This window comes from Nicotiana tabacum, chromosome 12 (genome assembly GCF_000715075.1).
Source record: "Nicotiana tabacum cultivar K326 chromosome 12, ASM71507v2, whole genome shotgun sequence".
Taxonomy (NCBI): domain Eukaryota; kingdom Viridiplantae; phylum Streptophyta; class Magnoliopsida; order Solanales; family Solanaceae; genus Nicotiana; species Nicotiana tabacum.
In genome coordinates this window covers 129,202,067-129,227,269 of record NC_134091.1, presented here as the reverse complement: position 1 = coordinate 129,227,269, position 25,203 = coordinate 129,202,067, and the positions used below count along the sequence as shown (strand labels likewise).

Below are 25,203 nucleotides of genomic sequence, written 5' to 3'. Positions count from 1 at the left end.
CTACCAATCTTCTTCACTATAAAACACCTTATGAAATTTTATTTCACAAGTCTCCTTATTACACTTTTCTAAAATGTTATGGCTGCCTATGCTTTGCTTCTACTTTATCTCAACATAGAAGGAAACTTGATCCTCGAGTTGATGCTTGTATTTTTCTTGGTTACCCTTTTGGTAAGAAGGGCTACAAACTCTTAAACCTACTTACCAAACACATTTTTGTCTCCAGAAATGTTGAGACTTTATTCGATCGTATGGACCTATTCCCATTTATGGCAGTTTTTCACGAGACAATGTTTCCATTCTTTATCTTAAACACTGAGTCTTCACCTTTGTTTCCTAGTACTACACCTCAGATCTTAGTCTCCTCCCCTAGCTATCCTTCTTTTCCTATACATGTTCCCTCTACTTTTGTCCCTTCTGCTTCTCAGTCTCCTACTACTATTCCTAGCTCTCATTTTCCGTCCTCTTCTATTCCTTCTTCCTCTACTTCACATATTTCCCTTTCTCTCTTCTCTTCCTCTAGTTCTTCTTCCTCCCATGTACCTAGTCCCTCTCTCCTTTATCTGATGCTTCTTCTTCCTCTCCTGACCCTTTACACACTTCCTTGCGCAGGTCTTTTAGGGATCACAAAACTCCCTCCTACTTAGCTAATTATGTATGTAATGTTGTGCATTTAGCTGATGTTTCTACCTTTTGTTTTCTTTTCCTTGTTTCCCCTTTGCAATTTTCTTTCAATGCTTTATCTTCCTTTAATGAGAAGTAGCTTAATTCTCTTCCCCATATCCAAGAACCTTCTAGCTATTCCCAGGCAGCTATGCACCCCCGGTTGGCAAGAAGCTATGGCCAAAGAACTTGATGCTTTGTTGCTCAATGAGAGTTGGGAAGTGGCCTCTTTCCCCCTGGTAGAAAGACTTTACCATCTAAGTGGGTCTATAAGAATAAATTGAAATCTGATGAGAGTGTGGAGAGATTGAAGGCTCGTTTGGTGATTCGTGGTGATATACGGAGAGAATGAGTTGATTTTACAGAAACCTTCTCTCTGGTGGTCAAAATGACCACCATACGTTGCATCCTAGCTTTGGCAGTCAAAAGGAATTGGGGACTTTTTCAGTTAGATGTGAACAATGTGTTTCTTCATGATGACCTCCATGAGGAGGTCTATATGAAATTTCTAGCAGGCCTTACACCTGCTGCTCCTAATCTTGTTTGCCGACTTAAAAAGTCTCTATATGGTCTACGTCAGGCTTTTCGCCAGTGGTATGCTCGTTTAACTACAGCTCTGAACTTTCACTTAGCTTATTTTCTGGGCATGGAAGTCCTTCGTGAGGATTCTGGCATCATTCTCAGTCAACGAAAATTTACTCTTGAGCTTTTGGAGGAGTTTGATTGCCTTGATTTGTCGCCAGCCAGTACCCCGTTGCCCGTTGGATCCTTCTATCAAGTTGCATGTTGACCATGGGGTTCCCCTCTCTGATCCTACTTTATACCATCGTCTTCTGGGAAAACTCAATTTTTTGACGCATATGTGTCCTGATCTTTCCTTTGTCGTTCAGCACTTAAGCCAATTTATGCAGGTTCATCGTGATCTTCATCTCCAAGCTGCTCATCACTGTCTATGCTATTTGCTTATAAAGCCTGGTCTTGGTCTGTTCATGCCTGCTTCCCCTTCTTTGGATCTGCTTGCCTTCTGTGATTCCGAGTGGGGTTCTTGCCCTGATTCGCGCCGATATGTTAGTGGTTTCTTTGTTAGCCTTGGTGGTTGTCCTATTTCTTGGAAATCCAAGAAACAACAGTCTGTCTCGTTATCTTCCGCTAAAGCTGAGTACCGCTCCATGCATCGTGTTGTTGCTGAGCTCACCTGGTTGGTCCGTCTCCTCGATGACCTCTCGATTCCGCCGGTTTTGCCTAGTCCTCTACATTCTGACAGCTAGGCGGCGATCCATATTGCCAAAAAACCTGGTCTTTCACGAGCGTACTAAGCACGTTGAACTAAACTGTCATTTTGTCCGTCAACAGCACCAGGCCGGTCTGATTTCTTTGTCCTTCATCCCTTCGTCTTCGCAGCTCGCTGATATTTTTACTAAACCACTTTTTGGGCCTTCTCATCGGGACTGTTTAGGCAAGTTGGGGATTCTTCAGGCATCCTCCACCTTGAGGGGGAGGATGTCGCCGGAGAAGCTTCGATGGCCGATGAGGATCATGGGTGACGGCTAGGGTATCTATTTCTTGGTGGAATCGATTTAAAAGAGTAAAGAGACAGGGTCTCGTATACAGCTTTAAGTTTCCGGGTCGGTTTAACATCCGCTCATTTGGGCTGCCACGTGTCGCTCATCTGAGTTTGGCCAGCTAATTCCAGCCATCCATGACAGTTGTATCTATTGTTAATTAGTTAATTATAATATTGTTAGTTAGACTAGTCGATTAGAGAGAATACATGTATATATATTACACATTGTACATTGTACAAAGCAGTTGAGAAATACAATTTAACAAATTTTATTCCAGAATCTTCCATGAAATTCAACATCCATTCCTATTACAATTTACATACTGTACTTATTATTTACTGTACATCAGGTCTTTACCTGAAAGCGCTAGGCTTTTATCACCTCCCCCCCCCCCCCCAACATTTTATTGTCAGTTTGGATTTTAGGTCAGTAGGTGAGAATTTTCGTTTTAAAGCAGCTACTGATATTGATAGCACAGGTTCTGATAATAAGGAGAGTGATGAAGAAAGTGTGCCTGTTGATAACCTGCCATTGGAGTCTAAGCTTCAGATGAAGCTTGAGCAGAAGATGAAAAAGAAATTGGCGAAGAACATCAGATTACGAAGGAAGAAACTTGTCAAGAACATCAGATTTTGAAACTGACCCTTTCACTCCTTTGTAACAAGAACGATAAAAGATTAAAAACAACTTGAGGAAACAGCAAGCATTAATATTGTCACAACTCTGATGTCAAGCAAAAACAATTAGCCTTACAAAGAAGATTGTCTTAAGAACAACTCAATTCCTCCCAACAGATTTACATTTGAAAGTAATTTAATACAAAATATACAATGTACTGCTGCAATAAATCATCTGGAATCTGTTTTAGCATATCAACTGCAGCACTTATGGATGTCCATGTCCAACCGAAAGAATATCTGTGTCCAACCTCTTTATCAAAGAGAGGTGTTTGTCCAACCTTTTTGCATTTAAAAGAAAAGGTTGGATCCTCTACCTTATACGTCACTGTAACTGTTTCTCTTTTTGTGCCCTGATGTCTCGAACTCAGAAGCAGTAGAGAACGTTGCACCCGTAGACGAGTTCCTGACTTGAACATCACCATGTTTGACTGTAGCTTCTTCTAAAACAAACAATACTGAAGCAGTACTCAAATAATGCATCATTTAAGAATGAACAAACCCCTCCTCCCAAAAAAAGAAAGAAAACATAGTGGAATTTGCATACTTCTCTGCTCCTTTACATTCAAGACCTCAGAATAGACTGCAAGTAGCTCTTCACATAGATCTACTCATTGGACGTTGAAGATGAAATTAAAGGTAGAGCATCTCGAGACTCATCTGAGATTACTCGGGAAGCTTCCTTTTTTAACTTGTGACTGTTATATGCAGCTACACCTGCAATAGCTGCACAGAAATCAACTTTACTATGTAATGTGCTCAAGAAATAGTACCATCGATGTTTATATTTTTCATCATAGACACAGAACGAACAAGATTCGGATTACTCCAAGTCTAACAATCGTTTTTGAGAAAAAAACACAAAATAAATTCTCAATCAACATAAAGCTGCTGGCAGTATTTATCAGTACTAGCTTCCCTTCAATGTAATCATCAAGAAAAATAAGGCCATTACCAAGGTCCATAACCATCACTTTCTATCAGTCTACAGGCTGGCTCTAACATAGAGGTTACAATTATATCACCGCCAACATTGGAAAAATAAAAGCAGTTGCTCAAGGTCAAATAGAATACAGAAAGATATTTCTCCAGGACTAGCAGCAGGTTCAATACAGCAAAAGGATAGTCCATTGAAAATAGTTACACAAATCCTTAGAGATAAAGCAAACGGATTAACCAGCTACGCAGGCACTGAAAATGAGCTAAAGCAAGAAGAAGATGATGAATATTCTGCATAACAGCATGTCTCGATAATGTAGAATGAATGTAAGGAAAGTGTCCGGAAACAATTTGAATAGTTAAGGCACAATGTTTCTCGGATCAGATAAGATTGTAAGAAAATTACCAATAGCATAACCACAAAGATTAATAAGTGTCAGCTTCGTATCAACAAAAAGTAGTGCAGATAGCAGTACAACCACCCAATCTTTGACAACTCCAGCGACACGGATGGTCAGGGCACTTGTATGTGAGATCACCAGGAAAACAGAGAGATTCAGCGCAAAGGTACATATGCAATTTAGAGTTAGAACAAGAGGATGAAAGCTCCATGTCAGTTGTTCATCCATCTTTGGTTTCTCCAAGAAGATCCATGGAACTAAAAGGCAAAGAGCACTGCATGTGTAACAAGACAGTTTCGTTCACATTGTCTTTCTATAACGTTAAAACAAAACATAATATTATTCCAGCTTTCAGACGATAAAGGTACTTGCCTGCATGGGCTAACATAGTACATGACAGATATGGGGTTTAGCTTGAGGCCCTTCCGTTTTACCAGAATCTCCATAAATATAAGTCTCAAAGCTTCTCCAACAACCCCTCCCATTTGGTAGATGACACCAACCCAGTTAATGTTTATTTCTCCATAAGAAGCTACTAGTACACCAAAGCTGATTACAGACATTATGAGAAGCATCCTGCAGCTCATCACTTCGAGTCCAGCTGCAACTCCAAGGATGAAGACAGCTACTGGCACTGCAGATGAGACTCAAAAACGTGAAATCATATTCTGACACAAATAAACAAAGATTATAGAGTACTTGAGCAGGCCGTCCACCAGCCCAGCGTCTAAAGTCTAAACAGCTGGCATGAAACATCCTCAGACATTTCATTTAGCATATGTCTATAGTGAAGCTTTAAATACCTCTAACATTCAAGAACTACAGAACATAAGACAGCTGGATAATACAAATACTTACTGATTGCTTTCAACATCTGAGCAAATGAAACAGAAATATAAAGGTAAGCAGTGTTCCCAAGCCAAAGTGTCATAGCAAACATAGCACCAATTGGGATGACTGAGCTAATGTATCTGCATATTGAAATCCTAATTAGGTGCATAGAATGATAGTCTTCAAAAAAGTCTAATGGACAAAAGCTGAGAAGGAAAAAAAAAAAAGTACCGTAACAAACTATTGTCTACTAATATTGTATGGATTTTGAGTACGAATGCGAAAGATATGCTAAAATTGAGATATTTTCTACTTTATACTAATAGGTAAGGAAGAAAGGTTATTGTAATTTTTTTCTTAATCTTGTTCATAAACACTTCGTTATTGATAACAATGCAGTGCAACCTATTTAAGTAAGTTATCCGAACTAATCCATCTTATTCTAAAATAGATATCTGATTTAGCATAATTATAAAGATGACAATAAAAATAATGTGGTGTTCTGTCACATAATGGAGGAAAATGCTGATGGCGACAAATTCCTTTCATCATTTTAGGAATGACAATAAAAATATAGTTTTACGGAGAAGTATATCTGCAACTTGTGTAATACATGGCATAATTCTTCAAAAAAGTGAACATCTCTAAACAGTTCGCAATTAAATGACCAGCTAAATGCTCCCGTGGCTTACCCAGCTACTAAGGCAGGCGAGCCAAAGCAACGGAAGAGATATGGATTGCACTAAAAGCAGCCAGAAAAAGGAAAAGAGAAGGAGACAACAGAAGGCAGAGATTTACATAGAATTTGATAGGACAAAATCTAACTAAACAAGCTTTCTTTCGTGAAGAAAAGTCATAAAAGATAATAAGGTCCTTGGATATACAACTCTCTATCCAAAACATTAAACATGATATTTCTTCACAAGAGCACTCACATGTCTAGAGTCATTCCTTCCTCAACCTTCATTATCTGCATAGAAATGCCTAAATTAGCACTACTAGTTGCCCAACAAATCAGTAAAAAGGAGAACACTTTTTACCTTGAGAACTTTGGTAAGCACAAAACATAGTACTGAGGAGAAGACCATGTGAAGTAGCGTCAGTGCAAGAGGATACGGGAAATTTATTTTCACTAGCCAAACCACATACTTGTCTACAAATTATTACAAAACAAATGATTGAATTACATAAGAAATGTAAAAATAATAAGTTAACAACTGATAACTGTACTCAAAAGAAATCAAAGCTAGATAAACACCAACAATGATGCATCTTCATCTCATTCTCATTCTCATTTAGGGGGGGGGGGGGGAAGCAAAATATCAAGGTATCAGGCCCAAAACCGTTTGCACACGATTGGTTTTATTAAAGAAAACTTGGGTTTGAACCCACAAACTCAAACTAGAGATGAACTGAGCAAAAGCTCAAACTGCAAATGATATGAGCTCTTCTATAGACGTACTTCAAAAGAAACTTGAGAACATGTCTTTGAAGTCCCCTTTAAATCCAGATGCCTCCATTTAAACAGACCATATAAGACTTTAAATATGCATGAACATGCATTTGGGTCTTAGATATGAGAGAAGAAACAATAAAGTACATGTTAAACCAGCTAACGGTTCCTTATATGATTATTTCGAAAATATATTCCTATGAGTAAAAACCTATTTGTACGCACTGGTGCACCTCGAGAGCCTTCTATGAAAAGCTGACCATCATTCAATGCAAGAATATCTTATCTTTGCGCATTTTGAAAATCCTTCTAATAAATCACTCCAACCATTTCAAATTAAGTGCCCTAAACCAAACAAATCACAAAACAATAGGATAGTACTGTACTTCCATAATCTCCAGTGAGTAACATGAGCCCAAAGCTATAACAAGAAGAGAAAGGAAAGAAAGGTGAGATTCTAAATTGTTGCACTCGCACTACGTCTATAGAGAATAACTTGACCGTTAAAGTCTAACTTTGCGCTTCATATCGCATCAATATGGTTTAGTGGTCAGTGAACTTGACATGAAAATAATAGGCTTTGAATCTCAACAATGACAAGAAAATATAGGTGATTCATTCCCATCGGTGTAAGACCCTAAGCCGTGGATGAGCAGAGTAACCCGGTAAATGTACTGATGGAAGGATGCAAGTACCTGTGGAACAGTCAAGATGCGCACAAGCTAGCTCGGACACCACTCTGTTAAAAATATAATTAAAAGGATAACTTAGTGTTTCATAGAATGACTTTATTTACTAAATTCCTCCATAACAAGGAAATGGAGAAATGTATATACTTATATTTATAGACCAGCTAGATTGCCTAATGTAGACATCGGTAGTGGAGGAGCTAGCTAGGAGGAAGAAGGTTGAAAATTGAATCCCCTACGCTGAAAAATTATATTGTGTACAAAGGATAAAAACTAGTTTGTCCATTATATATACATCATAGAGTTCCCTTAACATAAAGGGAAAAATCTAGCAAAGTGTCAAAGAGGATTCAAAAATTGCTGTAGGTCACAGGTTCAACTCCCATGTATGATAATCTCGAATACCCTTATATAAAATCTTGGCTCTGCTACTAAACACCGCCCTAGAGGTTTAACGTTACTCGGAAACAATATCAAACTTCTCAGTTAAGTACATGTAATGTCTAGCTACAACCATTTCTCACTCTCATGGAAATCAAACCCAAAAAGCATTTATACATGTTAAAGCAATAAAAAAAAAAACAATTCCGTGAATCGGTCAGCTACACTTCAATTTCAAACAAATTCGGGCCAGCTATATGAATCCTCTTACCATTCAATATTAGAACATTTATCTTAGTTTGATTATTTTTGTGCAGGCAGTCAACGTGCTGCGACCCTCCTTGCTCCTCCTTTACCCGAGCTTAGCCAAACAAGGAGATTATAATCACAGCTGAATATGAGTTCGAATTTGGAATTCTACCACAATCTATTTGATTTACTGAGTTCAAAATTTATTATTAGTACTTATTTAGTGAATGTTTTAACACATATACAGAATCAGAGCAAAAGTTATTGGGTTAGAATGAATCGTAACTAAAGCACTACATCTGCCATAATAAGTGGGAATTAAAAGAAATGGGTACATCCAGTAATTGCAAAAAAAGACATCTTGAATGTACCTTGTTAAAGAAGATCTGACCACTAGAGAGGGCAATATAGAGAAGTATGTATGCATAAGTTACTACACCTTCGCTCATCAATTTTCTCCGCTGATCCGCCATAATTTAGTCAACACGTACAATGGCTGTGGCTGTAGTAGGACTATAGTGTATTTCAACTGTTTGATAAAATGACAAAGAGAAAATGAGAACTAAGGGAAACAGACGAATAGGAAGATATTTTGGTAGAGTGTTGTGTGCTTGAATTGAAGGGTGTGTATCATTGGCCGATGATACCCTTCACGGAAAAATACATTTTGTTATTCATTTAATGATATATTTATTTTTATATATTTTGATACTAACTTATGTGTATAGTGATGGAAACTTTAGCTCGCCTTGACTTAGCTGGATCCGTTGCTTGTTTTCCCAGTTTCCTATTGCCCTCCATTGTTGCATATATTAATATTAATTAAGTATAATAAAAAGAATATCCTAATGAATTTGTGATAATCACGAGTTTGCGAATCTGAGATCCACTTGGTCTAAGGATCGATCTATATATATATTCTATATTATTTTTATAGAAGTATGAATACTATGTTGGTTTATTAAATAAATATTATACTTTTAAGTTTAATAACTCATAATAAAAGGACATAACTGGAATTCTAGATATCAGTCTTATAATCCAATTAGTTTTAGGACATAATACAACACGTTATAAATCCTACATAATTACCTTTAGGAATCCTATTAGAATAATTATTTTCGGTTTGTCTAATCCATATAAAATTGAACAAGTAAATATATTTAGTCATGTAATCATATTACTTTTAGAATATACTTCTTAAAAATCTTATTGCCAATTTGATTTGAAAATGTATTATAATGTCCTATTACTAATTTAATTTGAGAATGTATTATATTGTCCAAATCCATTTAGAAAAATGAGAGCCTATATTATTATAAAAGTATAAATATAATATTAATATATCAAAATTGCCCTAAAATATTAAACAGAAGAACTCATAAGGAAAGGACATAGCTGCAATAACCTATTTTTTGGACTACAATATATCCTATGCTAATTTTTAATATTTAAAATTTTAAAATTAATAGAATTTTGTCTATTAAATTCTTATTAAAAATATGTAGGAAGGTTTAATAAAATCAATTTCATACGAATCCTCCGTATTGACAATACATTACCACTACATAATGTCCAATACGAAGAAAAAATAAAAGTAATATTAAATAGAATGCATAAAGAGTTTAAATTGAGAGGAAAAAAATACCCCCCAAGAGCAAGGTGGGGAGTTCTTGGAGGAAAGGATGCCGATGGTCTATTGGAAACAGCCTCTCTACCCCAGGGTAGGGGTAAGGTCTGCGTACACACCACCCTCCCCAGACCCCACTTGTAACGACCCAACCGGTCATTTTGACTTTTAGAACTTCGTTCCCTTAAATAAAACTTCTCGTATCTGCTTTAATGATTTATGACTTGTGGGGATGGTTGGTTCGAATTTTGGAAGTGTTTGGGTTGAAATCGGAACACTTGGTTCCTTAAATTGGCTTTAAAAGGCCAAGTTTGACTTTGGTCAACATTTTAAGCAAACGGACTCGGATCAGTATTTTGACAGTTTTGGTAGGTCCGTATCGTGATTTAGGACTTGGGCGTATGCCCGGAATCAAATTCCGAGGTCCCTAGCCCGAGATATAGAATTTTGATGAAATAATTAAACCAATTTAAGTTTAAATAGTGATCGGATATCGAATTATGTGCAAACAACCCCGGAATAGAATTTTGATGATTCCAACAACTTTGTATGGTGCTTTTGGACTTAGGAGCATGATCGAAATTTTATTTGGAAGTCCGTAGTGAAATTAGGCTTGAAATGGCTAAAACAAGAATTTAAGTTTGGAAGTTTGACTGGGGAGTTGACTTTTTGATACCGGAGTCGGAATATAGTTCCGAAAATTTTTATAGCTCTGTTATGTCATTTATGACTTGTGTGCAAAATTTCAGGTCAATCGGAGTTGATTTAATAGGTTTCGACATCGAATGTAGAAGTTGGAAATTTTAAGTTTCATTAAGCTTGAATTGGAGCATAATTCGTGGTTTTAGCGTCGTTTTATGTGATTTGAGGCTTCAAATAAGTTCGTATGATGTTGTAGGACTTGTTGGTATATTTAGTTGAGGTCCCGAGGGCCTCAAGTGGATTCCGGATAGTTAACAGATCGAATTTAAAATTTGAAGAAGAGTTGAGGCAGCTAATATCTAGTGTGATCGCGGGTGCAAAAAATCCATCGTGGGTGCGACAAATCCATCGCGGGTGCGAAGCCGCAGGTGCAAAAACTTTTGTCGCGGGCGCGATGATCGCTGGGCAGTGAGTGTTTAAAGCGGGGATTTGAGCATTTTTGCTCATTTCTTCATTCTTGGACGATCTTGGGAGCTTTTTGAGAGGAGCATTCACCTAGAAACTTGGAGGTAAGTTAATTCACACCTTTTGCAAGTTAAATACAAAGTTTATATATGGATTTAGACATGAAAATTTGTAGAAATTTGGAGTTTTGAAGAAAAACCTAGAAATTGATATTTTTGAATTTTTCACCACGGAAATAGTTATGGAATTGGATGAAAATTATATATTTGAGTTCTTGAGATTATGGGTAACGATTCCCTCCGAAAATTTCCGAAATTCGGGCACGTGGGCCCGGGGTAAATTTTAAGAATTTTACCATTTTGGATAAGGTAATTTATTTAATAGATAAACTTCGAATCATTTAGCATATATTAATTATTTTGTATAATATTTGGATAGTTTCGGATTTTTCGGCGTCAAATCGAGAATTCAACGCGACGTGGTAATCGGAAAGTGGACTTTGAGATGAGGTAAGTCTCTTGTCTAATCTTGTGAAAGGGAAATTACCCCATAGGGATTAAATTAAATAATTATTGCTAATTGTGGGGGCTACGTACGCACGAGGTGACGAGAGTCCGTGCGTAGCTACTATTAATGCTAAAGTTCGGGTAGTTTAGGACTCAAAGCATGAATTACTTGTGTAAATTGTATTCTTTATTAATTAAATTAATTGATATGTATATTGTGAATTGTTATGAAAGGTAGTAAACGATAAAATTTTCATATGCTTAATTTTTGTTTAGATTAAATAAATTGTTAAAAGAAATTGTTCATCCTCTCGAATTTATCTTGTAATAAACATACTCTCATTCCCGGAGGTACATAAGAAAAATGTCATCCTTTCTTGTGGGGCGGGCCGAACGCCTCGGCAGGATAGATGCATCTATGGATCGTGTCGCACGTCCCTCGGCAGTATACACGACACTCTGGATCGGGCCGAACGACCTCGGCATAAATCGTGCTTAATAATAATAATTACACGATACCTTAATAGTTTATTTGAGCTTGCGAATCTAATTGATAAATTGGAGAATCCTTGGAATTTAATGAATTATTATTCCTGCTTGTTAAGAAATTAATTGGTATTCATGTAAATGAGATTAATTGATAAAATGGAAATTATTTGAATTGAAAGAATTTAATTAACATATTGAGAATTGTTGCATTTGAAGGAATTTGATTATTTCTGTTGGTTAAATAAATTATTGTAAATTCTGTGAATCATGCTGATTTAGATATTCTAGTTTTATTTCAATTATTATTATTGACCCATAGTGAGTGTCAAAGTCGGCTATCTCGTCTCTACCACTTCGAGATTAGGCTTGATACTTACTGGGTACACGTTATTTTCGTACTCATACTGCACTTGCTGCACATTTTATTGTGCAGGTACATATATGTATAGCGGCCTTGTGGGCGCAGAGGTGTGGTTAATAATTGTGGGGACATAGGTGAGCTACATTCTATATTACGATCCGCAGCTAACAGAGTCTCCTTCGGAGTTATTATATTTTCCTATCTAATTTGTATTCTGGACAGATGCTGTATTTTATTTTAATTCCCTAGTAAATGCTCATGCACTTGTGACACCGAATTTTGGGAATGGTTGTGAATTGTTTAGAAATTTAGTTGCTAAAAATATTTATCATTTACTCTATGAGTTTTATCTTTACAATTTCATTGAAGAAATTTTTATTTTAAAAATACTAAAATGGGTAATTAAGTTAATTGATTATGGTTGGCTTGCCTGACAGTGGTGTCCGGCGCCATCACGGCCTTTTTGGATTTTGGGTCGTGACAACATGGTATCAAAGCACTAGGTTTACTTAGGTCTCACAAGTCATGAGCAAGTCTAGTAGAGTCTTGCGGATCGGTACGGAGACGTCTGTGCTTATCTTCGAGAGGCTACAGGGCTGTTAGGAATACTTTCCTTTTTGATTCCTCATCGTGCGATTCGATTCCTTTGAAGCTTATGCCTACATTTCCTTCATATTCAATCTTATGCGATGTGAAGCGCTTGTTATAAATTGGGGATCGAGATTTTTACTGGTACTACAGATGTAGTACAGGATACTTCTCCCTGTGTAATTAATTGGGCTATTGTCGTCGCCTTGCGAAAGGCCGCTCTGTCATTTCAAATTAAGTATCAGTACTACCTAAGGTTTTGAGACTTGGCATTGATTGTTATGACGATTCGTGTGTTGTTATCGCACAGTGTTTATGAAATGGCAAAATGCCCGTCTATGTGTCAGGGCAGTAAACGACTTGAAAAAGGTTTTCTCAGTACATGATTCAGAGGTTCCATGTTTTAATTCCGGCGGAGAAAAGGCAATCGGACTATGAATGTTCAGGTTTGGGGTTGATGGAGTAATGAAGCTTGATATTTTCGAGTGTGGTAGAGTTCTCAATTTTGATGTGGTGTCATCGCCTTGTAAAATGCGTTAAGGTTCGCCAGTGTTATGATTTTCTTCAACTCGCCTTCACGACCTGGTGTTAGGAATCGGTATAGGGGAAGAAGTCGTTAGAGATCGCGGTGTGCAGTGATTCAGGATCGAAGCAGCGTTTCTAGTATTGATGTCTCGAGAAGGATGATCGTCAGAAAGGTTTAAAGCTGGTAACGAGCTATTGGTTCAAGTGCTACAGAGACGGATTTTGAGTTAAGGAAACAACTGGGCAGCGAAGGATGATGAAGGACATGTGGAAGGTGTCTTGCGGTGGTTAGGTTCCGAAAAGGCCAAGTGTAAGAAAACAGAAGCAGAGTAGTTGCTTAAAGGAGATGGTTGACAAAAGTGGGAGAGTGGCAAGGTAGCACATGGGTTACGTGGTTGGATGATTACACGTCTTGAGAAACGTTTGGAGTGATTTGGGATGTAAAATGGACAATGACTAGGTCTACGGACTTAAGTTGTAATATTAGCTGCTATATTGAGGAAAATTGGATACAACAAGAGGGAGTTGCTTGATATGAAGAAGGATACAACATGACTTTGGATTGGAATGTATTGTCGCACCTCTAGTTGACGTCCATGAGGAGTGAACGGACTGGTGTAGTTGGTGAATGAGCTCGGACTCAGGATGATCTACTGATTTCATAGTAATTGCACCCAGTGCAGCGGCGTTAGAATATGTCGGCATGTAATTTCCACATGTGGGTTATCTCATGTGAGCAGGTTAGCGGTCGCGTGGTGTTGACGAAGCTTCTGCGAAGAATTTTACTGGCTACCCGATAAGAGATTTAATATGTAAATGTGGCTAGTGGTTCGAAGTGTTTATTAAAGGTTAATAGAAGAATTTCGAGAATTTTGGCAAGTTGCGTGTGCGGGATCGTCGACGATGAAGAAAGAATCTCGGTGGATTCCAGATTTTTGTAATTTGTAGCTTCAAGCTAAGTGGGAGAGCCCCACTGTCTATGATTGGATTGCGTAGTGTCAATTTATGCGGTTTCTGGTTATCGGTGTATTGGTGGGTCATTGTAACTAAGGAAAGAAAACATCAGTGGTAATTTGAGCAAAGTATTTGGGGAATGTGTGCCATATTTGGCCTTATCAATTCATAGTCAGGTTTTTGGAAGACTCAGAGTTTATGCTTCGTGTAGATGTAATGAACAGGAAAGTGAAACAGTCGGATATTTCCTTGATAAAGTGTCCATGTGCTAGCAGGGCCTTGGAATTGATCATGTTTGGGAACAAGTCAGAGCAAGTGACTCTCAATAACGGTCCTAGTGGATTCAAAAATTTAAAGTATGGTGTCTAAGGATCTCGAGTCTATAGTATGGTTGAGTATCGAGCTTTTGCAGCAGATTATGAAACGGGACTTGGAGTACTCTGTGTTATCTTCAGGTTGTGGTCTAACATTAGAGAAACGGAAGAAAATAACTTCAGATTCATAAAAGAAGTATCAGAATGTGTGTACCAGTTGAAGATGTAAAAAGTGCGCACAAGAAGGGATATGAGATAATTAGTGGGTTTTGAAATAGCGTGGTCTCGTGAAATAAGGTCACTTGGTATGGGATTCGAAAGTTGAGGATTTAAGATTTCGGTTCGATGTTGACAAGGATATCATGAGCTTGGATGAGCAGGAAAGGGATTTAGATGTTTAAAGTAAGATGGTATTGTTTTTGGCATCATCTAAGGTCGATGTCAGATGTAAGAGACCTTGTGTATTGATTTGTGGATTCTTGATATGCTTTACAACATTAGTGTAACCGGTAGCATGGATGTGCAGACTTGTTACCTGGTGCGGAAGGTCGTGGGAGTGTGTCTCACGGAAAGATTGTGTAAGAGTGACATGTAGTCACTTAATTGAGTGAAGATTGAAACCAAGTATGAAGATTGTGGTAATATCGCTGATTCGAGAATTTATGCCTGGAGGGCGCTCGGTTAATTTGGTTCTGGACTGTGGAAGTTTGTTCCGATTATGATGGCTATTCTTGTGTGTTATGGGAAAATGGGTTATTATGGATCCTTGAAAGGTTATTATCCTAGTACGGTGCGATCAGAATCAGCTTGAGGTCTGTGGATGGATTTAAATATGAATACGGGCTCTATATCAGGCCGGATGTGTTCATTTCAGCATAAAAGCTCCCTATGGAGGAGTATTCGGACGTTGGATGTCGTTTCGTCGTCGGTTATTTCATGTAATACTATATTGTGCCGTGTGAGTTATGAAGCGGCTTGATAAAATTCTTATGTGTTGAGGTTCTGCGTAGCGATGGTGTTGTGTGAGCAGGATGGCTCTCGAGATTCAGATCATAAATCGCACCTTAGTTATGCTTGCGTTTTGTAGCATATGGCGTTGTCGGTCCTTCCAGGGATGATATTATGCACCGAGCGTGCTTGTGTCCGATATTCGGATATTTTATAGTAATGAGAATTCTAGCTCGGTAAGTATTTTCTTGTAGATTCTTTTTGTGCGGATCGGGTGGCATGCCATGTCACGACCCAAACTAACCCCTGTCGTGATAGGCAAGCCGACTCATTTCCAAAACAAACCGATATTTTCATTTTAAAGATAATTTCAATGTTATTTAACATAAAAAAACCTTCGTAAGGAGTTCCAATCAAAATAAAAGTGCGGAAGGAAAAGCCCGACATCGGGGTGTCACTAGTCATGAGCATCTACTACAATCTGTCTAACAATATCAAGGCTAACTCAGCCTGGAAAATAGCTAAATACAACTAGAGGAAGATAAGAGGGAGAAGAGCAGGGGATGCGATCGCCAAACAACTACCTTGCTATCTCCAAGAAACATCTGCAACCAGAACAATCAATAACCGCTACCGTATCCAGCTACACCTGGATCTGCACACAAGGTGCAGGGAGTAACATGAGTACGCCAACTCAGTAAGTAACAACAATAAATAAAGACTGAGCAGTAGTGACGAGCAATAAAGTATATAACGTTAATATCATGAAATCTCAGTAAAATACCTTCTGCTTTTAAAAATCAGGATTTGAATCAAAACATCTCGTTTAAACCCAGTCCAGTAAAAATCATTTAAAGATATTTTTCAACAGTTTTCAGACAGAGGAAAAATGCAAAGGTGAGCAAAAATGATGAAAACATAAACAGCCCCTCGGGCAAAACATCACTCATATACAGCCCATCGGGCAAACCTCACAGTCACTCGTGCCGCTCGGGCATACCTCACAATCACTCTTTTCCACTTGGGCATACCTCACAATCGCTCATGCCTCCCAGTCACTCAGCACTCGGTACTCGCACTCAGTAGGTACCTGCGCTCACTGGGGGTGTGTACAGACTCCGGAGGGGATCCTTTAGCCCAAGTGCTATAATCTGCACGGACAACTCACGTGTTGCACGGACAACTCACGTGCTATAATAATAAAGTATGCTGCAGGCGGGCAGCCCCGATCCACACTCATCCTCACAATCAGGCCCTCGGCCGATATCAAACATGTTGTGGCGTGCAGCCCGATCCCATAAATATGCAACATGCGTGCAGCCCGATCCCATAAATATGCAACATGCGTGCAGCCCGATCCCATAAATATCCTCACAAATCTGGCCCTCGGCCTCACTCAGTCATAAACCTCTCAAGCCACTCGGGCATTTCAGTAAAACAGGGCATTCAACCCAAAACATTTATATGCATCAAAATAGAGTCATAAAACTGAGTTATGCGGTAAACAAGTATAAACATGACTGAGTATAGATTTCAATCGAAAACAGTGAGAGGATAGTAAGAAAAGGCTCCTAAGGGTCCAAACAGAATTGGCACAAGGCCCAAACATGGCATTCAGCCCAATTTACAAAATCCGGAAGCTCATTCAACCACGAGTCTAAGCATACCAATTTTACCAAAATTCGACCCCAACTCAACCCTCAAATCTTCAATTTAAACTAAGAGGATTTTCAAATTTTCCCAACTCAATTCACCAATTAAATGATAAAAACAACCATGGATTCAGGCAATTTAACCAATATTGAGTTAAGAACACTTACCCCATTGTTTCCTCTGAAAATCACCCAAATATCACCTCAATCCGAGCTCCAAATCGTCAAAAATTGAAAATGGAACAAAGTCCCATTTTTAGAACTTAAACTCACTGCCCAGGCTTTTCTTCTTCGCGAATGCGGTCAGTGCCTCGCGTTCGCGTTCGCGAAGCACAAAATAGCTCCCGTCCAAATTCCTCCTTCGCGAACACGACATCACCCTCGCATTCGCGAAGCACAAAATGCCTCTGCCTCAATGCCTTCTATGCGAACGTGTTCAACCATCGCGAACGCGATCCTTCGTTCCTCCTCACTACATGAATGCGACACCCCTTACACGAACGCATAGACCAATTGCCTAGGGTCCCCAGCTGCTTCCTCTCTTTTTCGCGAATGCGTAACACCTCTCACAATCGTGATGCACACCCAGTCCACCCTTCGCGAACGCATTCTTATCTTCGCGAACACGAAGAGCAAATATTGCCAGCCTCTCAGTTCCTCTTCGCGAACGCGAGGCTCCACTCGCGAACACTATAAAGGAAATCAGATGGTGCATCAGAAAAATTCCAGCAGAGTTCCAAGTCCATAATCCAACCCGTTAACCATCCGAAACTCATCCGAGCCCCTCGGGACCTCAACCAAATATACCAACAAGTCTAAAACATCATACAGACTTAGTAGAACCCTCAAATCACCTCAAACAACGCTAAAATCATAAATTACACCCCAATTCAAGCCTAATGAACTTTGAAATTTCTAATTTCTACAAATGACTCCGGAACCTATCAAATTACGTCCGATTGACCTCAAATTTTGCACACAAGTCATAAATGACATAACAGAGGTATTCCAATTTTCATAATCGGATTCTGACCCCGATATCAAAAAGTCAAACCCCCGGTCAAACTTCTCAAAAATTAAACTTTCGGCATTTCAAGCCTAATTCCTCTACGGACCTCTAAATAATATTCCGGACACGCTCCTAAGCCCAAAATCTCTATACAGAGCTATTGGAATTATCAGAATTCGAATCCGAGATCGTTTACACATAGGTCAACATCCGGTTGATTTTTCCAACTTAAGGTTCTAAATAAGAGACTAAGTGTCACGACCTAGGCTCTGATACCAATCTGTCACGACCCAAACTAACCCCTGTCGTGATGGCGCCTATCGTGGAACTAGGCAAGCCGAATCATTTCCAAAACAAACCGATATTTTCATTTCAAAGATAATTTCAATGTTATTTAACATAAAAGGCCTTCGTAAGGAGTTCCAATCAAAATAAAAGTGCGGAAGGAAAAGCCCGACATCGGAGTGTCACTAGTCATGAGTATATACTACAATCTATCTAACAATATCAAGGCTAACTCAGCCTAGAAAATATCTAAATACAACTAGAGGAAGATAAGAGTGAGAAGAGTAGGGGATGCGATCGCCAAACAGCTACCTGATCCATACTCATCCTCATAATCAGGCCCTCGGCTGATATCAAACATGCTCCGGCGTGCAGCCCGATCCCATAAATATGCAACATGCTGCGGCATGAAGCCCGATCCTATAAATATCCTCACAAATCAGGCCCTTAGCCTCACTCAGTCATAAACCTCTCTAGCCATACGGGCATTTCAGTAAAACAGGGCATTTGGCCCAAAACATTTATATGCATCAAAATAGAGTCATAAAACTGGGTTATGCGGTAAACAAGTATAAACATGACTAAGTATAGATTTCAATCGAAAACAGTGAGAGGATAGTAAGAAAAGGCCCCTAAGGGTCCAAACAGAATTGGCACAAGGCCCAAACATGGCATTCAGCCCAATTTACAAAAACTCTTTCTAAAACATATAGGCATAATATAGTTTCAACAAAATATGCAACTTTACAATTGCTACGGGATGGACCAAGTCACAAATCCCCAATAGTGCATGCCCACACTCCCGTCACCTAGCATGTGCGTCACTAAAAATAAATAGTAGAATGATACAAAATCCGGGATTTCGTACCCTCGGGACTAGATTTACAATCGTTACTTACTTCAAGCCGTGAAATTCTTATTCTGCAATGTCCTTTCCTCGTGAATTGGTCTCCAAACGCCTCGAATCTGGTCATAAATAATTCATTTCAGTCAATAAAATTCATTGGAATTAATTCCATAAGAAAATAATGATTTTCCATAAAGATCCAAAAATTAGCTCAAAAATCGCCCGTGGGGCCCATATCTTGGAACTCGATAAAAGTTATAAAATCCGGAAGCCCATTCAACCACGAGTCTAACCATACCAATTTTACCAAAACCCGACCCCAACTCGACCCTCAAATCTTCAATTTAAACCAAGAGGGTTTTCAAATTTTTCCAACTCAATTCACCAATTAAATGATAAAAACAATCATGGATTCGGGCAATTTAACCAATATTGAGTTAAGAACACTTACCCCGTTGTTTCCTCTGAAAATCACCCAAATATCGCCTCAATCCGAGCTCCAAATCGTCAAAAATTGAAAATGGAACAAAGTCCCATTTTTAGAACTTAAACTCACTGCCCAGGCTTTTCTTCTTTGCGAACGCGGTCAGTACCTCGCGTTCGCGAAGCACAAAATAGATCCCGTCCAAATTCCTCCTTCGCGAATGCGACATCACCCTCGCGTTCGCGAAGCACAAAATGCCTCTGCCTCAATGCCTTCTATGCGAACGCGTTCAACCATCGTGAACGTGATGCTTCGTTCCCCCTCACTACGTGAACGCGACACCTCCTACGGGAACACATAGACCAATTGCCTAGGGTCCTCGGCTGCTTCCTCTCTTCTTCGCGATACACACCCAGTCCACCCTTCGCGAACGCGTTCTTCTCTTCGCGAACATGAAGAGCAAATATTGCCAGCCTCTCAGTTCCTCTTCGCGAACGCGGGGCTCCACACGCGAACGTGATGAAGGAAACCAGATGGTGCATCAGAAAAATTCCAATAGCATTCCGATACTCACCTGAGCCCCTCGGGACCTCAACCAAATATACCAACAAGTCCTAAAATATCATACGGACTTAATCGAACCCTCAAATCACCTCAAACAATGCTAAAACCATGAATTACACCCCAATTCAAGCCTAATGAACTTTGAAAATTTTAATTTCTACAAACGACTCCGGAACCTATCAAATCACGTCCAATTGACCTCAAATTTTGCACACAAGTCATAAATGACATAACAGAGGTATTCCAATTTTCATAATTTGATTCCGGCCCCGATATCAATAAGTCACCCCCCGGTCAAACTTCTCAAAAATTAAACTTTCGACATTTCAAGCCCAATTCCTCTACAGACCTCCAAATAATATTCCGGACACGCTCCTAAGCCCAAAATCACCATACAGAGCTATTGGAATTATCATAATTCAAATCCGAGATCATTTACATATAGGTTAACATCCGATTGACTTTTCCAACTTAAGGTTCTAAATAAAAGACTAAGTGTCTCATTCCACTCCCGAAACTACTCCGGGCCCGAACCAACTAACCTGGTATATCATAATATATCTTAAGAGATTAAAGGAAACAAAAATGGAGAAAATGGGGCTATAACTCTCGAAACGACCGGCCGGGTCGTTACACGCCGCCACAGGTATGTTGTTTGGATCGGGTTGCACGCCGCAACGGTACCATGTGTGGATCACATTGCACACCACAACGGTATCATATGTGGATCGGATTACACGCTGTAATAGTGTGATTTTGAGTACAGTCCCCTATATTCTATTTTGTGTGTTTGTGTCCCATTTTCCTAGGAAGGTTCATGATACCTTTTCAGTTGTCTAATTAGTCACGTGGGTTGAGTAATCCTTTCCAGAGTTCATTTTTCTTATGTATAGCAATCGAGTCTGTAGCTTATTAGCTCATTGTGGCGTCATATGAGGCTTTTTGATCGTGTCTGAGGTGGTTTATTGCCTGAGCAGCTTATACTTGGTGAGATGAGATTATTGGATTCGAGATCAGTGCGATCAGATTATATGAAGTGTAATAAAGAGAGAAATATCAATATTTGGTTATAATGAGGCAATGATTCTTGTGAGAAAGAGAAACTCAATAATTGTTGACTCGGTAGTTGGTTATGAATTTCTACACATTTAATCCATCGTGGAAGCATTTCAAGAGTTGGAACAGGACTTATATGTATCATGAGGTGTGTTGTGAACATCAAATTCGTGGAATTTTGGCTATTGTTATCGGAGGATGTTATTATAGTCATGTGAATGATGCGGTGCATGGTCTAAATTCAATAAAGGTATGCAATCTTGTATTGGTGCATAGTGTAGTGATTGATACGATATTCACAGGTTAGAAACAAGCATGGTGGAGAATTTTGGATGTTAGAATTGGGCTCTAAGGCTTATTTGCCTAAATAAAGGGGAGAATTTTTAGATTGGCTCGAGTTAATGTGCTCAACTGGGTGTGGTAGCACGGGTAGGTGCACGAGGTGTTAAACAATAATTTTGAATAACTCCGAAACACTCCTTAGCACGTTCGAGGACGAACGTATATTTAAGTGGGAGAGAATGTAATGACCCAACCGGTCGTTTTGACTTTTAGAACCCCGTTCCCTTAAATAAAACTTTCCGTATGTGCTTTAATGATTTATGACTTGTGGGGATGGTTGGTTCGGATTTTGGAAGTGTTTGGGTTGAAATCGGAACACTTGGTTCCTTAAGTTGGCTTTAAAAGGCCAAGTTTGACTTTGGTCAATATTTTAAGTAAACGGACTCGATCAGTGTTTTGATAGTTTCGGAAGGTCCGTATCATGATTTGGTACTTGGACGTATGCCCGGAATCAAATTCCGAGGTCCCTAGCCCGAGATATGGAATTTTGATGAAATAATTAAAACAATTTAAGTTCAAATAGTGACCGGATGTCGAATTATGTGCAAACGACCCCGGAATAGAATTTTGATGATTCCAACAGCTCTGTATGGTGATTTTGGACTTAGGAGCGTGATCGAAATTTTATTTGGAAGTCCGTAGTGAAATTAGGCTTGAAATGGCTAAAACAAGAATTTAAGTTTGGAAGTATGACCGGGGAGTTGACTTTTTGATATCGGAGTCGGAATACAGTTCCAAAAATTTCCATAGCTCTGTTATATCATTTATGACTTGTGTGCAAAATTTGAGGTCAATCGGAGTTGATTTGATAGGTTTCGACATCGAATGTAGAACTTGGAAATTTTAAGTTTTATTAAGCTTGAATTGGAGCATAATTCATGGTTTTAGCGTCGTTTTATGTGATTTGAGTCTTCAAATAAGTTCGTATGATGTTGTAGGACTTATTGGTATATTTGGTTAAGGTCCCGAGGGCCTCGGGTGGATTCCACGTGGTTAACGGATCGAATTTGGAATTTGAAGAAGAGTTGAGGCAGCTAATATCTAGTGTGATCGCGGGTGTGAAAAATGCATCGCGGGTGCAAAAAATCCATCGCAGGTGCGAAGCCGCAAGTGCGAAAACTCTATCGCGGGTGCGAAGCCGCAGGTGTGAAAAATCCATCGCGGGTGCGAAGCCGCAGGTGCGAAAACTTTTGCCGTGGGCGCGATGATCGCTGGGCAGTGAGTGTTTAAAGCGTGGATTTGAGCATTTTTGCTCATTTCTTCATTCTTGGACGATATTGGGAGCTTCTTGAGAGGAGCATTCATCTAGAAACTTGGAGGTAAGTTAATTCACACCTACTGCAAGTTAAATACATGGTTTGTATATGAATTTAGACATAAAAATTTGTAGAAATTTGGAGTTTTGAAGAAAAACCTAGAAATTGATATTTTTGATTTTTCACCACGAAAATGGTTATGGAATTGGATAAAAATTATATATTTGAGTTCTTGAGATTATGGGTAACGATTCCCTCTGGAAATTTCCGAAATTCGGGCATGTGGGCCCGGGTGAATTTTAGGAATTTTTTCATTTTGGATAAGGTAATTTATTTAATAGATAAATTTCGAATCATTTAGCATATATTAATTATTTTGTATAGTATTTGGATAGTTTCGGATTTTTCGGCATCGAATCGAGAATTTAACGCGACGTGGTAATCAGAAAGTGGACTTTGAGACGAGGTAAGTCTCTTGTCTAATCTTGTGAGGGGAAAATTACCCCCATAGGAATTAAATTAAATAATTATTGCTAATTGCGGGGGCTACGTACACACGAGGTGACGAGAGTCCGTGCGTAGCTACTATTAATGCTAAAGTCCGGGTAGTTTAGGACTCAAAGCATGAATTACTTGTGTAAATTGTATTCTTTATTAATTAAATTATTTGATGTGTATATTGTGAATTGTTATGAAAGGTAGTAAACGATGAAATTTTCATATGCTTAATTTTTGTTTAGATTAAATAAATTATTAAAATAAATTGTTCATCCTATCGAATTTATCTTATAATAAACATACTCTCATTCCCGGAGGTACATAAGAAAAATGTCCTTCGGCAGGATAGATGCATTTATGGATCGTGTCGCACGTCCCTCGGCAGTGTACACGACACTCTGGATCGGGCTGAACGACCTCGGCAGAAATCGTGCTTAATAATAATAATTACACGATACCTTAATAGTTTATTTTAGCTTGCGAAGCTAATTGATAAATTGGAGAATCCTTGGAATTTAATGAATTATTATTCCTGCTTGTTAAGAAATTAATTGGTATTCCTGTAAATGAGATTAATTGATAAATTGGAAATTATTTGAATTGAAGGAATTTAATTAACATATTGAGAATTATAGCATTTGAAGGAATTTGATTATTTCTGCTGGTTAAATAAATTATTGCAAATTCTGTGAATCATGCTGATTTAGATATTCTAGTTTTATTTCAATTATTATTATTGACCCATAGTGAGTGTCAAAGTCGGTTATCCCGTCTCTACTACTTCGAGATTAGGCTTGATACTTACTGGGTACACATTATTTTCGTACTCATACTACACTTGCTGCACATTTTATTGTGCAGGTACATATATGTATAGCGACCTTGTGGGCGCAGAGGTGAGGTTAATAATTGTGGGGACATAGGTGAGCTGCATTCTATATTACGATCCGCAGTTAATAGAGTCTCCTTCAGAGTTATTATATTTTCATGTCTAATTTGTATTCTGGACAGATGTTGTATTTTATTTTAATTCCCTAGTAAATGCTCATGCACTTGTGACACCGAGTTTTGGGAATGGTTGTGAATTGTTTAGAAATTTAGTTGCTAAAAATATTTATCATTTACTCTATGAGTTTTATCTTTATAATTTCATTGAAGAAAGTTTTATTTCAAAAATACTAAAATGGGTAATTAAGTTAATTAATTATGGTTAGCTTGCCTGACAGTGGTGTCCGGCGCCATCACAGCCTTTTTGAACTTTGGGTCGTGACACCACTAGTGGGATTATACTGGGTTGTTGTTGTTGTATATTATATGTGAACTATTTTCCTACTCAAATAGTATGTTTTTAATGAATTTTTTGTGCAATATTAAAATATACTCAATGTCACGACCCAAAATCCCACCACAGGTGTCGTGATGGCACTTAGTCTCTAAGACTAGGTAAGCTGATTACAATTACAATTCAAGCCATTCTTTTTTATAATCGAAACCAACAGCGAAAATGATTATAACACCTTCCCAAGACTGGAAATTTTTCCTACTAGCTCTGTAGCCTCTCGAAGATAAGTACAGACGTCTCCGTACCAATCCGCAAGACTCTACTAAACTCGTTCGTGACTTGTAGAACCTATGAACCTAAAGCTCTGATACCAACTTGTCACGACCCAAAATCTCACCACAGGCGTCGTTATGGCACTTAGTCTCTAAGACTAGGTAAGTCGATTACAATTACAATTCAAGCCATTTTTTTATAATCGAAACCAACAGCGAAAATAATTATAACACCTTCCCAAGACTGGTAATGCTGAGTCACAAACTCTGTCAAGACCCGAAATCTCACCTGTCGTGATGGCGCCTATATCAATACTAGGCAAACCGAAAATCTCAATAAAATATCATATCTTTTAAATTTGGAAACAAAATAATTAAATTCAGTGGAAGAAATCTCACAATTTAAAATATAATAATCCCAAAATCCGGTGTCACTGAGTACATAA

General features: G+C 38.6%; 1 protein-coding gene across 1 annotated transcript; it reads right to left on the bottom strand.

Moving 5' to 3' along the window:
* Positions 1-2,916: 2,916 nt before the first annotated feature.
* Positions 2,917-8,517, bottom strand: LOC107776505 (putative sugar phosphate/phosphate translocator At3g14410). The gene is made up of 7 exons (XM_075227094.1): positions 8,220-8,517; positions 6,117-6,224; positions 6,012-6,046; positions 5,104-5,216; positions 4,618-4,879; positions 4,251-4,519; positions 2,917-3,631 (listed from the first exon to the last, which is right to left on the bottom strand). The coding sequence occupies exons 1-7, from the start codon at positions 8,319-8,321 to the stop codon at positions 3,513-3,515; spliced, it is 1,008 nt and encodes a 335-aa protein (XP_075083195.1). The 5' UTR covers positions 8,322-8,517; the 3' UTR covers positions 2,917-3,512.
* Between the last annotated feature and the right edge of the window lie 16,686 nt (positions 8,518-25,203).

What these genes read in the sequence shown, in the direction of transcription:
- LOC107776505 (XM_075227094.1), bottom strand. Translation starts at nt 8,321, where the DNA reads ATGGCGGATCAGCGGAGAAAATTGATGAGCGAAGGTGTAGTAACTTAT. An exon ending in TACTATGTTAGCCCATGCAG is followed by an intron (nt 4,520 to 4,617) that starts GCAAGTACCTTT and finishes TTACACATGCAG; the next exon opens with TGCTCTTTGCCTTTTAGTTC. An exon ending in TCTTTGTGGTTATGCTATTG is followed by an intron (nt 3,632 to 4,250) that starts GTAATTTTCTTA and finishes ATTTCTGTGCAG; the next exon opens with CTATTGCAGGTGTAGCTGCA.